Source organism: Prosopis cineraria, unplaced genomic scaffold (assembly GCF_029017545.1).
Source record: "Prosopis cineraria cultivar Desert tree isolate PC_DT_omini unplaced genomic scaffold, ASM2901754v1 PC7, whole genome shotgun sequence".
In the NCBI taxonomy this organism is placed as follows: Eukaryota; Viridiplantae; Streptophyta; class Magnoliopsida; order Fabales; family Fabaceae; genus Prosopis; species Prosopis cineraria.
In genome coordinates this window covers 37111415-37128488 of record NW_026555338.1, presented here as the reverse complement: position 1 = coordinate 37128488, position 17074 = coordinate 37111415, and the positions used below count along the sequence as shown (strand labels likewise).

General features: G+C 35.4%; 2 protein-coding genes across 2 annotated transcripts; one reads left to right on the top strand and one right to left on the bottom strand.

The window, feature by feature from the left end:
* The first annotated feature begins 2990 nt into the window (after nt 1–2990).
* Nucleotides 2991–9522, top strand: LOC129315738 (protein argonaute 5-like). Its single transcript, XM_054959733.1, is given in 23 exon segments — nt 2991–3687; nt 4182–4399; nt 4501–4656; nt 4762–4895; nt 5019–5125; nt 5234–5337; nt 5640–5778; nt 5873–5989; nt 6068–6175; nt 6261–6332; nt 6627–6749; nt 6836–6977; nt 7057–7178; nt 7274–7411; nt 7506–7648; nt 7728–7790; nt 7897–7960; nt 8190–8322; nt 8517–8590; nt 8745–8839; nt 8967–8998; nt 9100–9246; nt 9249–9522. Coding segments are annotated over 23 exon segments (2802 nt in total). The 5' UTR covers nt 2991–3336; the 3' UTR covers nt 9269–9522.
* A 1907-nt stretch (nt 9523–11429) lies between these two features.
* Nucleotides 11430–16306, bottom strand: LOC129316045 (aspartic proteinase 36). The gene is made up of 10 exons (XM_054960289.1): nt 15817–16306; nt 15254–15383; nt 14896–15146; nt 14552–14779; nt 13477–13639; nt 13266–13339; nt 13052–13148; nt 12421–12487; nt 12155–12226; nt 11430–11813 (listed from the first exon to the last, which is right to left on the bottom strand). Exons 1-10 carry the CDS (start codon nt 16038–16040, stop codon nt 11650–11652), a joined length of 1470 nt encoding a protein of 489 aa, XP_054816264.1. The 5' UTR covers nt 16041–16306; the 3' UTR covers nt 11430–11649.
* Nucleotides 16307–17074: the final 768 nt, after the last annotated feature.

Here is a 17074-nt window from a genome sequence, read left to right as displayed (position 1 = left end):
TACTCCATCCATTTCTATATATAAAAGAACAAAACTTCATCACATAATTTAAGAAAATTAGTCAACTATAATAATTATATTTAAAAATAAAAAAAGTGAACTAAAATGCCATGTGTTATCAAATAAGTATACATTAATTATTTCTTGTTAATGTAAATTATGATATGTGATTTAGGAAATGTATAAGAAATATTTATTGAAATAAGTGATTTTGTTTATAAAAAAATACAGTTAAAAGTAATAATTTTTTTAATAATAAAAAAACGGAGGGAGTATAGAAGGGTGTAATTGTTCAGTTGAAGAGTGGGGAATAAGTATGAAGCAATACATGGAGCAGTGAACTGGGGGTGGAATAAAAATGACGAACAATAATGAATGGGGAGGGAGAAAAGGGAGAATGGCTTATGAAAGGGTGGGAAGGGAAGGGGCATGATGTGGACCTTGGGGGGTGTAGGGAAGCAATCCTTCGGGCTCAGCATTTCGCTTCAGCAATGTTTTTAGAATTAAATCGAATATTAAATTGGATAAGGTAATAATTTACAGTTTAATGGTCGAATTGTGAGTTTGAAACATGGTCGGGCCAGTCTTTATTAAAATCTAAAATTTGTAATTTCGATTTTTTATATCACAAAGCATGGCAGATGCGGTCATGTGGGTGACGTGGAATTCACATTGGAAGATGTAAAAGTTAAATGTTGGGAGATGTGGTCTCTGAAATTATATTTTCAAAATACTAATTATTAATATTCAATTAATAATTTGGCGTTCTTTTTCTCTCTCCTGGTGCGACATTGCAAGCGTGTCTTTTCTACTCCCACATCTCGTAGTTGTATCTCAGCACCTCATCACAAGCATCGATCCTTAGCTAGTAAGCTTCTGTGCTCAACATTGTCGAGTCTTTCTTAATGTAGTTGATAATGGCCACAATTGATTTCGGCTCTCATCTTTGTTTATTGTGCACATTCTTTACCAATATTTCCTTCCCGCTAACAAAATATATAGAAATTTTATTTCTAATCTACTTCTTCCTCATAAAATAGAGACACACGCCCATGAACATGTATAGACATGTCAATACGGTATTCAAACCCAAAATCCTCTCAGAACAAGAGAGATGACATTGCTACCGAGACAATGTAATTAGCCATTGACGTCTCACTCACACAAAATATGAGTATACTTCACATTTAATAAATTACTTCTGCAAGGGGGTACATATACACGGGAATAAATGAATCTTCACTTTTTGGCTGCCGCTGCAGAAAATTGCTCCCCAACTCCTTTTCTTTCTTTCTTTCTTTCTTTCAATCCCATCTCCTCACTTAGATGATTAGACAAGAAATGTCTAAATTAATGTAAACCTTATTAAGTAAGATTATTATGACGGTCTCTCGGGTATTTCAAAAATATTTTACTATATTTATTTAACATAATTATATGTTCTAAAACTTAAACTCTCCCAACTAATTTAACCAAGTGTGACTTAGTAAAATAAATAAATAATGTTAAATCGTTAAAATTTAACTTTCATGATGTATAACTATAATAAAATAAATAGATAAAAAATTTAAACAATGATATACAATCATGAATTGTGCAGGTAAAATTTTAATGATTTAAATTTATTTATTTTTATATGATAATTGTTTATAATAAATTAAATTTATTGATAAAAAACAATTAAATATGAATTATTTATTTTGTTATTTAAGGGGTAAATGAGAAGAAGAAAGAAAACAAAGAGAGACGACTTGCTTTTCAAAATCAATCATGAGTCTAAAATTATCATTTTAAAATTTTTTATTCAAATATCTAATTTTTTTAAATATCATTTATTTTTTAAAACTCTGTTTGATATAAACTATTTTTTTCCCTCTAAAATCAATTCTTAGCATTTAGTAAGTATTTTTCATTATCTCCTTTGAAAAATTACTCAAATATTTTTAATTAATAAAATTAATTTTTAAAAAATATGATTTAAATATTATTATATTTTATTAATCAAATTTTTTTTGAAAAAAATAATATTTTAATTATTTAATTTTTAATTCACTTGTAACTTAATCCTTTAACTATAACTCGCTGTGACTCAGTCCCTAAATTATAACTCGCTGCGATTCAATTCCTCAACTTTTAATTCACTTATAATTCAGTCTTTATTTTTTAATTTTTTTAAAAAATTTATCAAATAAGATGGATAAAAAATGTTCATATATTACTCTAAAATACCTTCCTCTTGCTTATTGATGTGAAATATAGGTTAACATAAAAAAAATTAACAAAAGTTTAAGGATTAATTTGTAAGTGATTCAAAAGTTGAGAAAGTGAATCATAGGTGAGTCATAGTTGAGAAATTAAGTTATAGTGAGTCACAGTTGAAGAATTGAGTTAGAAATAAATTAAAAATAAAAAATTAAAAAATTATTATTTTTTAATAATCAACAAATCCAAGCACAAATGGACTGTGAGAGAATCCCCGAGGGCAGGGTGAAGGAAGGCATAAATCTCAAACGTGGGATCCCGAGTCTGACATGCTGCCTTGGAAATCACTGCAACCTCTGCACCAGCGGCGCCTCCTAGGCTTTTTTCTTCTTGATTCTATACCCACCCCCTTTTTGTCCCCACTCCCCACTCTCCGTCCACGCGCTCAGCGCCTGACTGTCTGTTCCTCTGCTTCCTCCCTATCTTCTCATTTTCTTCTTTCTAACCCGCCAAAATAGACCCCAAAGTCCCCAGCCCCAATTATTTTCGTTCACTCCCACCTGCCTTCTCCTGCTTCTTGCCACTCTCTCTCTCTCTCTCTCTCTCTTAAAATCAAAATTAATTCATCTTTCTTGTTCATTCCTTCCTGCTTCAGGCTTCTGCCCTTAATTGTGTCCAATCGCTTCCTTCTTTCTTCCAATACACTTTTTAAATGTAAATAAATAATAATAACACCCCTAGTCCCGAACAAAAATCTATTATATTATTTTTTCCGTACGAAGACCGTGCCTTATTATCCCATTCCACGGCTCTTCCAATTTGCATTAACTTTGTAGCGTGAGAACATTCTAGAATAATAGATACACCACTCCTGCACATTCAGGCCACGCGACGCCAGAGTCATATTTGATATTTTCCACGTCCCTTCTTTTCTGCTTTCCACTCCCATGTCTTCCTTTACCGGGACTTTTATTTCCATGATATATATCCAATTCTCGCTTTGGTTTTATGACTCGTCTCCTTCGTCTACCCCTTTTCCACTTGCAGTTTGACTCTGCCTGTTCCCTCCTCCGGATCTTGATCAACATCACACGCTCTCTCCCGCAGCTTTTGTGATTCAAGTCCTGCGCCACAATGCCTCGCCGCGGAGGCCGAAAGCAACCCGAAGCTCGCCCGCATCAATCGTCTCCTGCCCCGTCCCAATCTACCCGGGGTCGGGGTGTTGCTCGAGGCGGGCCGCAAGAGGGACCGGGACTCGGCGCTGCCCCTGTATCGGTGACGTCTGCTCCTCCGGCTCCGGCCATTGCTCCAGACGCTCCGAGTGATGAGTTGGGGCGGCTAACATTGCAGTCTCCGGCGCCCTCATCGTCAAAGGCCTCGAGATTTGCCGACCGACCTGATTTTGGCAGGATAGGGAAGAAAATACGAGTTCGTGCAAATCACATTCTCGTTAATGTTGCTGACAATGATCTTCACCAGTACGATGTGAGTAGAACCAACACTTTTTGTTTTAAAAGAATTAAATATCTCATTGATTATTTTGGTCACTGGTCAGTCTTCTTCCTTGTTTGCTTTCGCTTCATTAGTTTGTTAGCATTTCATCTCACTTTTTTCTCCCTTGCACGCTATTGATACTGACCAGTGCTCAGAAGAATTTCTGAGTATTGTCTCAATGTCTTGTGATTGGAGATCGCTTCGCTTATCTGATTACTACCAATTCATCCTGCATTTGAACTATTTTTGTCTCCTGATTGATTATTAATTTACATTGTATAACTGAAGATTCAAATGGTATGATTGATGACCTGTTACAGCTGCGTTTTATTACCCTACTTCGAGTTTTCTTTAGATGCTTGATTAAAGGATTCTGTTCCTTATCATGATTTTACACTGCATATCTTAAACTCTTCAATCTGTTTCGCAAGAATTTATAAAACAGGTGCTTCTGGGGGAGCCTGACAATTTGTTTTTGACATTAGGTATCCATAACGCCAGAAGTTACTTCGAAAAAGATCAATAGAAATGTGATGAATCAACTAGTCCAGTTGTACCGAGAGTCACACTTGGGCAAGCGTATACCAGCTTATGATGGCCGGAAGAGTCTTTTCACAGCAGGCCCTTTGCCCTTTGACTCAAAAGAATTTGTGGTCAAGTTGGTAGACAGCGAAGAACCCGATGATTCTTCTGGTTCAACGAGGTGTGTTTCTTCAAGTGCGTGGATATTTTATAAATAAATCAGACCTTGTCTTATAGTACCATGTTTGTTGCTTTGATGGATAATTCCTACTTGAAACACAGGAAAAAACGTGAGCGCCAGTTTAAAGTCACGGTTCGTTATGCTTCTAAGGCTGATCTCCATCATCTGTGGCAGTTTCTAAGACGTCTACAGCTGGACAATCCACAAGAAACTATTCAAGCACTTGATGTGGTGCTGAGGGCATCGCCATCTGAAAAGTTAGAGGGCATTACTATATCTAGTTTTATCAGTCGTGTGTGCATTGTCGTGTCAATCTATTGCTTTATTTTATGAAGTGACCTCGCGAACCTTATTGCCTGTAGGTATACTGTGGTCGGGAGATCTTTTTTTTCACCTAGTTTGGGTCAACCTGGCGAACTTGGTGATGGGATAGAATACTGGAGAGGATATCATCAAAGCCTTCGCCCGACCCAGATGGGACTTTCCCTTAACATTGGTTCTGCCTTATTCTATGTTTATGATATTTTTTACCCATTAACCATATCTGTAGAGTGATTCGTGTTCGGATTTTACGTTAGTTGCTTGTCTTTGACCAGTAGTGATAATCCTCATGTTGCAGATGTATCAGCAAGGGCATTTTATGAAAACATTTTTGTGACTGAATTTATTGCAAAGCACTATAGTTTTAATTTTTCAAGGCCTCTGTCTGATCAAGAAAGAATCAAGGTATTTATATCTGATTCTACGATGTTGCTTTAAGAGTACTGAGGATATAGGTTTTCTGCCAAACATTGATGCGAAATTAATGCTCGTGTCCTCTTACGGTACACTCAGGTTAAGAAAGCTTTGAGAGGAGTTAAGGTGGAATTTACTAATGGTCAGTGTACTCGAAGTTACAAAATAACTGGTGTCTCAAGGGAACCACTGGGCGAGTTGAAGTGAGCTTCTTGCATTTTAGCTTTTTATTGTTTTTACCATTTACTTTATCTAGCGGTGTTGATAAATTAATGGATCACTTCATAAATGGAAAGTGAGATAAAGTTTTAAGCTAATAAAAATTTAATTTTGTGGCATTTGCTATCTCTGAAATGAGAAAATTATATTCTGTTTGAGCAAGTTTATATAGCAAGAGACTGGAGATGTCATTTCTTCGTCTGAATGAATTTTGTTTATATTTGTATGAATGCATGAGTCTGCCTTGCTTAATCTAATCTGGAATTTGTATTTTGGTGTTTCATAGGTTTACTCTCGATGACCAGAGAACAAAAATAACCGTTGTTCGATATTTTCGTGAGAAATACAATGTTGAGCTCAAGTGTTTGGCCCTTCCTGCCCTCCAAGCCGGGAGTGACACAAAACCTATTTATTTGCCCATGGAGGTTTTTCTCTTCATTTTTTCTGATGCTTATCGTGCCTTATTGGTTCTGCGCTAGGCTTCCAGCTTGTTTAAAATGTTTTCCCCTCACATTGTAGCTTTGCAAGATAGCTGCTGGCCAACGGTACTCAAGGAAACTGAATGAGAAGCAAGTAACTGCACTTTTGAGAGCAACCTGTCAACGACCATTTGACAGGGAGAAGGACATTAGAGAGGTGAATTTGTTTTGTGTTTGATATTATATGTTATAGTGTATTGTTTTGGGTTTGATATTTAATTTTACTGCATTGCAGATGGTAAGACGTAACAGTTTCAACAGAGACAAGTTTGTGCGTGAATTTGGAATTCAAGCGAGTGAAGAATTAGCATTGTGTGACGCACGTGTTTTGCCTCCTCCAAGGGTATAAATGGGCTTGTACTTGATAGACGTGAATGAAAATTATGTTTCCTTTATTTGTCTCTTTATTCTTTTTTTAATTACTGCAGCTCAAATATCATGAAACTGGGAAGGAAACAATGGTTGAACCGTATAGGGGTCAGTGGAATATGATAAACAAGGTGAAGCGATAGTTGTTTCTGCTAGTGTTGTGCAAAACCCTGCCTGAAGTTAATCATCTGGAATTGTTGAGTTCGTAGAATTTCATTCCTTTTCATATAATCAATAGGCAACTTTTACGTGGCTCGTTGTCTTTAGTCTAAGGGTAACGCTATGATATGTATAATTAAATGAAAAATGACGAGAATAACCTATTTTGGTTCTGTGTTTAGTTCCTCGATCTCTGTTTTGTTTCGAGACAGAAATAATCTTTTTTGGTTATTTCATTGCACTACTTTTTTCTGTCAATTTTGCAGAAAATGATAGATGGTGGGAACGTGCAACATTGGACTTGTTTAAGCTTTTCTACTAGAGTGAGCAGAGATTTGCCTTTTCAATTTTGTAATGAGTTGGTAAATATGTGCACCAGCAAGGGAATGGTAAGTTTTTTATGCTGTCCCATTGGTTGACTATATCCGGTCCCAATTCACGAACCATGTCATTTTTTCTGATTTGATTGTGTTAGGTTTTCAATCGAACCCCTTTACTTCCTATAAGGTCAGTTCATCCTAGTCACATTGAGGGGGCTCTTAGAGATGTTAGCAAGCAATCTAGCAAGAAGCTTCAGCTGTTGATTATAATCTTGCCTGACATTAAAGGTTCTTATGGTGAGTGTTTGGGTCTAAAGTAAATTGGAAGCTCAATTTGATTTAGCCTATTGCTTAAAATGTCACGTGGTTCTTGCAGCAAAGATTAAACGCATTTGTGAAACAGAATTGGGAATAGTGTCTCAATGCTCTCAGCCCAGGGAAGCTTCAAGGCTACAAAAGCAATATCTTGAAAATTTGGCCCTCAAGATCAATGTTAAGGTCGGTTTTATCTTATACGTGACAACCAGCTTAAGGAGTAACTAATTTGATTATTTCTACATTGTAATTTAAATATTTGATTGTTTATTATATAGGTTGGGGGGCGCAATACAGTGTTAATGGATGCAATTCAGAGAAGAATTCCTCATGTGACTGATCGCCCTACTATAATATTTGGTGCGGATGTAACACATCCACAGCCAGGGGAGGACTCGAGCCCTTCTATAGCAGCTGTAATCTTTCTTATTCCATGCAAATTTTATATACACAAGCAATGTTAAAATTTATATCTAAATGTTTGTTTTGATTATTGAGTAAAATGTTCAGGTAGTAGCTTCCATGGATTGGCCTGAGGTCACTAAGTACCGCGGAATTGTTTCTGCCCAGTCACACCGTGAAGAAATTATTCTAGATCTTCATAGAACTTCTCAGGAACCTGGTAGGGGAGTTGTACAGGGTGGAATGATTAGGTAGGGGTGAGATGCACATTCATACTGTCACGATTGTCGGGAGTCTTGACTGGTTCATGCTGTTTTGATTTTTGTGCAGAGAGCTACTTGTTGCATTCTTTAGATCAACCAGATTGAAGCCAGACAGGATTATATTCTACAGGTATATGTGGTTTAAGAGATGCATGCGTTCAGTATGCTATTTATATTTAATCTTTTGCCCCTTTTTAATTATATTTCTTTCTTCAATTTCAATTTTGGCTTGGAAGAGATGGAGTTAGTGAAGGCCAATTCAGTCAGGTTTTACTTCATGAAATGGAAGCTATAAGAAAGGTATGGGCAATAGACGACGTGAATTTGGTTGAAGTTACTGAGGATTGGGATTTATCTTACAAGAATAGAGCAGAACAATAGGATGTCATGTTGAATGAACAAGAACTTTAAGGCATATTGGTTGTCGACAAGGAAAAAAGTTGCTTTGCTTATACAAGAATACATGAAGCAGTCAGTACATGGGCTACAAATTTACCAAATTTCTTTTTTTCTTTTTATGGCGTATCAGGCTTGTGCCTCGTTAGAGGAAGGATATCTGCCAAAAGTAACCTTCTTGGTGGTACAGAAAAGACATCACACCCGTTTTTTTCCTGATCATAATAATCGCGATCAGACTGATAAAAGCGGAAATATTTTGCCAGGTTAGATTTTCCTTGCATTAAAGCCTTGGTTTTTTTTATTTTTAAAAAAACCAGAATGCTATTTTGTTCTGATGCGTGGTTTTGAATTTCCTGCTACTCTTCACTTGCATAAGTATAACTCTTTCTTAAGTTCTATATGGATTACAGTTTAGTTTCAGCTTACTGATTTGGTGTTACATGTCCCATCTATCAAGGCACTGTTGTCGATACTCAGGTTTGCCATCCCAGAGAATTTGACTTTTACCTCAACAGCCATGCTGGCATTAAGGTGATGTTATCAATTAAAACTGCACCAGTTGGCTGTGAATTGTTGAAAAACTGATATTTATTGAAGTTTTTAGGTTTGATGATGCTATTTTTTTGGATAAAAAAGGGGCAAAGCCCAAGCACGGTTTGATTATATTATTTGCGTTGTGAAACAGGGAACAAGCCGACCTACGCATTATCATGTACTATTTGATGAGAACAACTTCAAGGCTGATGAGCTGCAGACTTTAACAAACAACTTGTGTTACACGTACATTTCAATTCTAACACTTTTGTTCTAATTAGCTCCCCCCTCTTGTTTTTCCCTTTTTTGATTCGGGTTAGTTGAGGGGTAATGACTTACTATGGTTTTATTAATTACGTTCTTTTCCTTTCAGATATGCAAGGTGCACTAGATCGGTGTCAATAGGTATTTGTAAAAGGGGGAAAAAGAAAGAAATTGGGTTGCCTTTTGATTGCTGCTTTAGTTCTCCAAATTACCTTCTAACTAAGGAAGATTGTTTATTGCAGTTCCTCCCGCTTATTATGCCCATTTGGCTGCTTTCCGTGCTCGCTACTACATTGAAGGCGAGACATCGGATGTTGATGCTTCAAGTGGAACAGGAAGTAGGAGCACTAACGTTGTGGTAACTCTTCCGACAATCAAGGACAATGTCAAGACGTCATGTTTTACTGCTAACGCTGCTCAAGTTTAGTAATTTTGGTTTAGACTATGAGATGTAGAGATCAACTCATGCTTTTTATTTGTATGTAAAGCTGGTTTTAGTTATTTTGGGTAAGATTATGAGATGAAGAGACCACCTCGTGCTTTTTTTTAAGTATGTGCTGTCAACTTTTTGTGATTTTGGGCAGTTTAGGTGGGCCTTTCTTCTATCTGAGGAATGACTTATCCTGGTTGTTGTTTATCTTAAATATTTTACGTTTCATATGTTATTTTGTTGGCATGTATTTAAATTTTTTGAGAGGTGACTGAAAAGGAATTAATATAATTTTAAGGAAAATAAAATATGCTAGTTATGAATGGAACTTATTTAGTAGCACCTTTTAAAATTCTATTTTGATTTGATAGGAAAGATTATTAACTTGATTTATTTTAAAGGGAAATTGACATAAATTTAACATAAGCAAATGAAAAGATAGGATTGCAAAATGAAATAATTATTTTATGTTATGTTTGAATATATATGAATTTAAATTGGTAACAAATTTATTGTTTAGATAATTAAAAATTTTTAAAATTTAGTTTCACTTTAAAATCTTTGTAGTTTGATTTTTTTTTTAAATTTTTATTATTTTAAATCTTAATTCAATCACATTTGTAATTTGATTTAAATTTATAAAGGCTTGATTTGCTTATCAACGATAATTAGATTAGATTGTCAAAATTGATGAAATTAAGTTATCACTATTGATTGGGATTGGATAGTAAATTTTTATTGAGATCAAATTGACAGTGATAACTACGATTGATTTCTATCGAGATTGGACTGACAGTGAAGATAGGATCGACTTTCATCCGGACTAAATAGTTGGCTTTCATTGGGTTCGGTCTCGATGTGGAAGTTTGTCGCTTGTCGATTGGTCTTGATAGTTGCCGTCGGTTCGATCCTAACAAAAGTTGGTCATTTGGTTATCATCGATTAGGTCTTATTGAAAGTTGATTGTCCGATCTTAATGAAAGTCGGTTTGATCTCGATGGAAATTAGTCGACCTATTTCAATTGTTGTTGGTGCTACAATTCCAATTGACTTTGACTGTTTAATTTAGATAAAAGTTGACCATTTGAAGTGTCGATTTTGACTAGTCATCCAAGTTTCTTTTATATTTAAATATAGAATTTAAAATTTAAAATTTTACATTACATAAAAAAAAATTAATTCTATAATTTAATTTTTTTATATTATCCAATAAAGAATTTAGAATATATGAATTTTAAATGTGAGATTTTAAATTAAAATTTTTAACTTAAATTCATTCATCCAAACACAACCTTAAAGTTTGAGAATTTATTTGACCTTAGTTTATTTGTTAACAAAAAATCTATAAAGGTAAATGAAAATTTAAGTGATAAATGATTATTTATTAAGTAATTAAGTGATTAAAATAGTGCAGAAAATAATTATTTCCTCTGTTAAAATGTTAAAAATATAGGCATTTTTATTGTATCATGCTCTTATTTAATAGTGTCAAACTGAGAGATGAATGTTTGTGAAAGATATTTTTGAGAAAAGCACATTTGAATACATCTTAAAATATTAAAAATTTATTATATTTTTAAACATTTTATCCTTCAAAAAATACCTTTTATTTTTTTAATGGAGGGAGTAAATGACTGTTCTCATTAAGATTAAATTAGTGTTGGAATTTTTGATCCCACTTCAATTACTTGCCTAATTAGAGTAGTCATTTATTACTCTTGTTGTTTATATTTGGAAGTATAGTTATCATTTTGATGAAAAAAATACAAATATTAGATAAGTTTCTAGGGTGCCAAAACAATTACCTCATTGGTTCTCTATTGTCATTTAACTAGTGGGATTTACTTCTCGTTCATCCTAATTTAAACTTAAATGTATGATAATCCTCGTAATTATATGCAAGTTTAAATAAAATATTATTTAATATTACCTCTTAAATATTTTTAAATGGGTAATAGTGATACAAATATTCATAAACGAAAACTAATTTCACAAAGCCCTAAACCCCAATCGATAACGTGACTTCCGCAAAGGCTGAAAAGAGGCGCAAATCCGGAGCTGGATAAAATGGATCCTGTTTAGCTAAATGCAAACAAGAACTACCTTGCTAGGAAAGGCAGAGCCAAAAAAGTAACAACTACATGGGGAAAAAAGATATACCCATTCATCCTCTCATTCTTTTGTATCACTTTTTCTCTCTATATCCCCAAACACGAATGACAGGAAATGATGCAAATTAGAAGCCACAATCAAAATAATAAAGACGTGGTCTTGCCGAGTGCCACAATTAATTACCGGCAAGAGAATAATATACAAAAAAGGAAAAAGAATAATAATTGTGAACCCAATCCCACATGATGTGCTACAAAAATACAATGCAGCTTATCAGTGTTATGTGCATCATGAAAGCCAAGATTCCCGCCTTTATCCCGTCACGTAAAGAAGTGCTGCCACTGAGCTCTCCTGCATTCACATACTCACTTCTGCCCGTGCCAGTTGATGCTGAGACATTAACCGACAGAGAACCTAATTTGATAAATTCAAATTGCAAAAATTAGAAACCTATGTTAATAGATAAACATTAGCTTGAACCTGAAGCAACTTTTAAAATGTAGCCAAGTCATCATGGCATCTAATGCGATGACTTTTTTTTTTTAAAATAAAATGAGCACGCTTATACTAAAACATAGGTTAAGAGTCTTTAAACGATTTTATCCTCCCCACCCCCAGATATGATTTCTTAGTTGAGGGATGGGGAGAGAAAAGGAATCGTTTGCGAGTTGGGAGGCTCATGAAATTATATACATTTGTTGTTTTCCAAAATGCCATACAGAACACGGCTTTCTGGCAGTGTAGCTGAAACTTACAATCATAGTTAGCCCATCCAATGCGTTGACCACCCAGATCATAAACTAAAATTTTGTCTTTTAACACAAGATCTGCAAAATCAAAATTGGAATGTTGTCAGCATCTAAATCTTGAAGGAGAAGATATTGGGATGTATTTCAGATGATAAACAATTATTGACCCACAAGCTGGTTCGATCTTCTCGCAGGTTATGCCTATTAATAATATACTAGAATGAACAGCCGGCAACAAGACATATTAACCATTGACCATAGTGGCATTTTACCTCCCAATATTGTTATCCCTTGACCCTGGATTTTTTGAAAGCCAATACACCACATTGCTGCACCACCCTGTAAGACATATTAACCATTGCACTTGATGACATGCAGTAAAATATGAAAGGAGATAAGAAATGGAGTTAGAGAAAGCTGCCAGTGATGTTGGGAGACCCAACAAGGAGCACCAGCTCTGAATAGTAAGGTATCAGACTTTAGATTGAAGAGTTGTAAGAACTTGAATCAAAATGGGGTTTTTCTCATTATATCCAAAAAGAGAGCTAGCAAAGTTCAAGATTTAATTCTATGTACATAGAAAGTAAAAAAGGAACACCTAATTTGGTGATATAATGCACCGCCAGGCATTATTAGATGATTTAGATTTTAGATCTATACGAGAGATCATTGTGGCCATTGCCTTGCAGAGAGGCACGTGAAGCACCTTTAGAGACTGACTAAAGTAATATCAAAATTCAACTTTTTAGAGGCAACCAGTGGAAGTAAAGGAAAGAATTAAAATAGTTAAATATACAATTCTTCATCCACAGGCAAATGCAACTCACTCCAACTTGAATTAATTGTGTTCGTAAATCGTCTATGCCAGGCTATTCCTTAGAAAATTGAAGCTCGAATACTTACAATTGAAGTCTGCTGTATGAGGTAGTCCTGTGGCCTTAAAACCATAGACGCGCCACCAGCAAAGTTCAGACTTACCAGAGGAAAAATATCAGAGATGCTAAACACAGAATAAACAAAGGAAGCGTCAGGATCATCTATTTTGAGGAACTACCATAAATTTATGGATGGGAAAAGGGGGAAAACTCAGGTAAAGATGATGCATTGCATGTTCAACCTGGCGGTGATTAAGTAGCATTGGTTTCCCCGGGAAAGAACAGTTCGTATGGATTGTGGAACTGTAGCTGTAACCTACGTGAAACAAAATCATTTTTGACATCAAATATTGCTAAAACCTCTGCCAAGTAATAAGCATGATTTTGATTCATGAAGCAGCAAAGCTATTTCTAGCATTGATAAACTAACTCGCAAGAAATTAAGAAACTCACCGCACTGACAAAGGGATCATAAGCCTCTTCTGCAAGGTATGCCAATGTCGTTCCAGAATCAATAATGGTACCTCGGTTGCTTGATGTTGCAAAAACAGATGAATCAATTGATAATACTTGGCCATTGACAGAGATGCTCTGCAGATTTAAATTGTAATGAGGCCTGAAATATTAGACAAAGAAGCAGCTAGTCATAATGCTATTCTCAGATAAGATTCTTGAGTCCTTTTAGTACAGGCACCATTTCTATGTAACGAATAAATAATCAAATTCCTATTTGACTTTTGTCTAATATTTAAGGACACAGTTATGAATGCACATATTTGGTAAAAAGATAGTAATCTTTGACTGTATCCTAATATCCAAAATTGCGCCTGAATTGTTATCATTAAATTTCAAGAGTTCTCCAAGCACTAGATGACACCCAGAGGTGGTTGAAAATTATCCAAAACCACAGCAAAAGGTTAGTTTGGCTTGATTATCAAGCGATGCAACAACAACAACTACGCAAGTAGGAATTCTCATATGGCAGGGGCTCTGATTCATTTCCTTGCATATGCTATTTTCAGCACTGTTCAGACTTAATCCATTCTTGAGTAAAAAGATAAATAAGAGCCAATCTAGCACAGACTAAATGTAATATTGAACTTCACTAAATTAAAATCGGTGCATCATGATTCCCACACACACCCCTGTAGGTTATAACCACCTTTAGACATTACTTTCTCAGAGTCAAATTCCTAAGCAGTCTGCCAGACACGTCCAACTTTCAAGAACAACAGATAATTGAAACTTCATTTCAATTTATTAGAGGACTAAATGATGTCCACAACAGCAAATGACTTTCAGTATAGAATATTTTCCATCCATCAAGACAATTGGAACTTCTATTTGGTATATAGAATAACTCCCAAGTTATATGTCATCCAAAAACCAAGGGAATTGATCGAGAATTTGGATTTATAAGCAAAATTTATCATCAATAGGAAGATCATATACTGGAATTTCTTGAAAACCGTTACTAAAATTACAAATTGGTACATGAGAAAATAAAATGCAACAGATGAGAACGTACTGCGATGGAACTAGTGGGGTATAAACTATATTTGGCTCGACAATCTCACCAAGAACCAAAATGCCCCCACCAGTGTTATCTCCTTTCAGACAGTGGGAGAACACTCTTGGCGCCACGCCTTGTGAGGCGAGCTGGGAAATGACAGACATCTCCTGCTGTCCAAACCCGAATATCCCATCAACAGCTCTATCAGACTTCGTCAAGTCACCAGCCTGCTGGATGCTACATCTGCTCCATAACATACCATACGGGGAAATGATGTTTATGTTCAACCATCAACGATAAAAAATTAGATAATAGAAGAGATACTGGTTTCGTCCATTTCAAGCTTTGTGATAGCTCACCCAAAAACTACAGGGGCTGAAGAATTTGAAGTCACAGATCCCTCAAAAATGGTAGCAAAATGCATCAAGTCAGACACATAATAGCCCGATGTCCCACTGCCATCTCCGTATTGGAATGTGTAAGCACACTGGTTGTTCTGGCTGGAACAGCTGGCATCGGATGATTGAACTCCAGTTCTGCATCTTTGGTCAGAACAAGAGATCAGTGAAGATGTTGATGAACTCCCAGGGTCAAAAAAATTGAGTTGAATCTGTAACAAAAATTAGCAATGATATTGACAAATCCCATCAGTATATTCAATCTCATCCTTTCCCAAACTTGATCTTGAATACATAAATGAGGCGAAGCAAATTTTACTTGGAGTCCACTTGTCTGGGGACAGCCATTGCAGGAGCGGCAACCAACCCAGAGAACATCACTGCCAGTGTCAATCTGCACGTGGAATTCTGTTGGAGGAGAGCCTAACTGCACTTTGGTATAGTAAAGCCTGAAAGAAAACTGATACCCGTCAAATTTGGTTTGACCTAACAAGAAAGAAAGTAGAAATTTTATGAAAGGAGGCTATCCCAGCAGAATTAAACAAAATATTAATTCAGAGGAAAGAAGTCAAAGAGCCAACCCGACCAATATTGGGCTTTAACTAAACAGTAGGAATCAGGAATCAAGGAGAGCCAAAAATTAATAAATCCGAGACGCAAGTAAGATAAGCCAATCAAAAGGAAAAACTCGACGCAAGAACATGAAGACTCATCATTCTGATTACAATCCAGTTCTGAAAAGCTTTGAAAGTGATACAGAACCCGAAATCATCGCAGGAATACAACGAAGCATGAGATACAGAACTAGAAACAAGGAAAAAGAAAGAAAGAGCACAATTCAAAAGCTTGTAATAAAACCAAAGAGAGAGTCGACAGAATTACCCGACTTGGAAGGGATCAAAAGTGCCTAAAACTTGGAAATCGACCACACCGTTTGAAGACTGCAACATTCTCCGATGCCGGAGGCTGTCCCGAGCTCTCAGCTGACTCAACTCCACTCCGTGATTGGACGGAAACGCCCTCTCCAGTGTCAGAGACGCCGGAAATCCAAGAGCCACGGTTGCCACCGATAGCAGAGCAACAGTGAAGAGAAAAGCGGCCGCCATTTATGTCGGCAAGTTACAATTTAGCCTCCCTTACAAGAAGGGAAAGGGTAGACGGGAAAATAAAAAGGAGGAATTGAAACGCAGAACTACAATATAAGAACGAAGAGCAGAATAGAGGAATGATTGAGGAAGTAGGACTTGTCATTCTTCATCATCATCATCATCATCCCGATTGCAGAGAGAAGAGGTGGCTATTTGAACATGAGGGAAACTTCCAAGACAACAGCCGATAACAGAAGTTTCAACAATGGATTACGTAAAGTTACTCCCATGTTTATTGTTGTCAGTATTATATAGTAAACCTTTTTCTAGCTACGACCACGCCCCTCCAATTCCTCCAAATTACGTAACTTCACCACCACCTTTTTTTCTTTTTAATTAGTAATCTCTGTTCGTTCATGAATTAAATGTAATTAGACGGCTAATAGATCGCACCGATTATTCTTTTTTTAACCTGATATCACATTTGATAATAGATTAATAATTTTGCATTCATTATTTTTTAATTTTTATTATTTATAAACTCACATAAAGAAAATGAAAGGATGCAGCATAACTTACCCTTAATTTTGTTTTTTTTTTTGTGTGACTCTCGTTAGATTTATTACCATGATCATTGTATTCTTTGGTAAAGTATGACAATCGAATTTATTTCCATACGACTTATCAAAAATCAAAATATTAAACTTAAAAGAATTACTAACTCGGGTAAATTTAGCTTCTTTGTCAAATCATGATCATCGGACAAATCTTCTGTTTGAATTGACAAGGTCAAAGATGATATTTTCTCGCAAGGCTCTGAATGAAATTTATTTCTGCTCGTCATAAAATAAAAAGATCTTGGAACTTCCTGCCAGAAAGAAAATATTATGGAGAAGTTCATGACAGGATAGATAACACTGAGCTGACTGTAATATACTCCGTTCATTTAAAAATATAAAATATTTTTTAAATATTTAAAAATATAAAATATTTTTCATCTTTCAAGATTTAATTATTATTTTTTAAAAAAATATACTATTAATAATAATTTT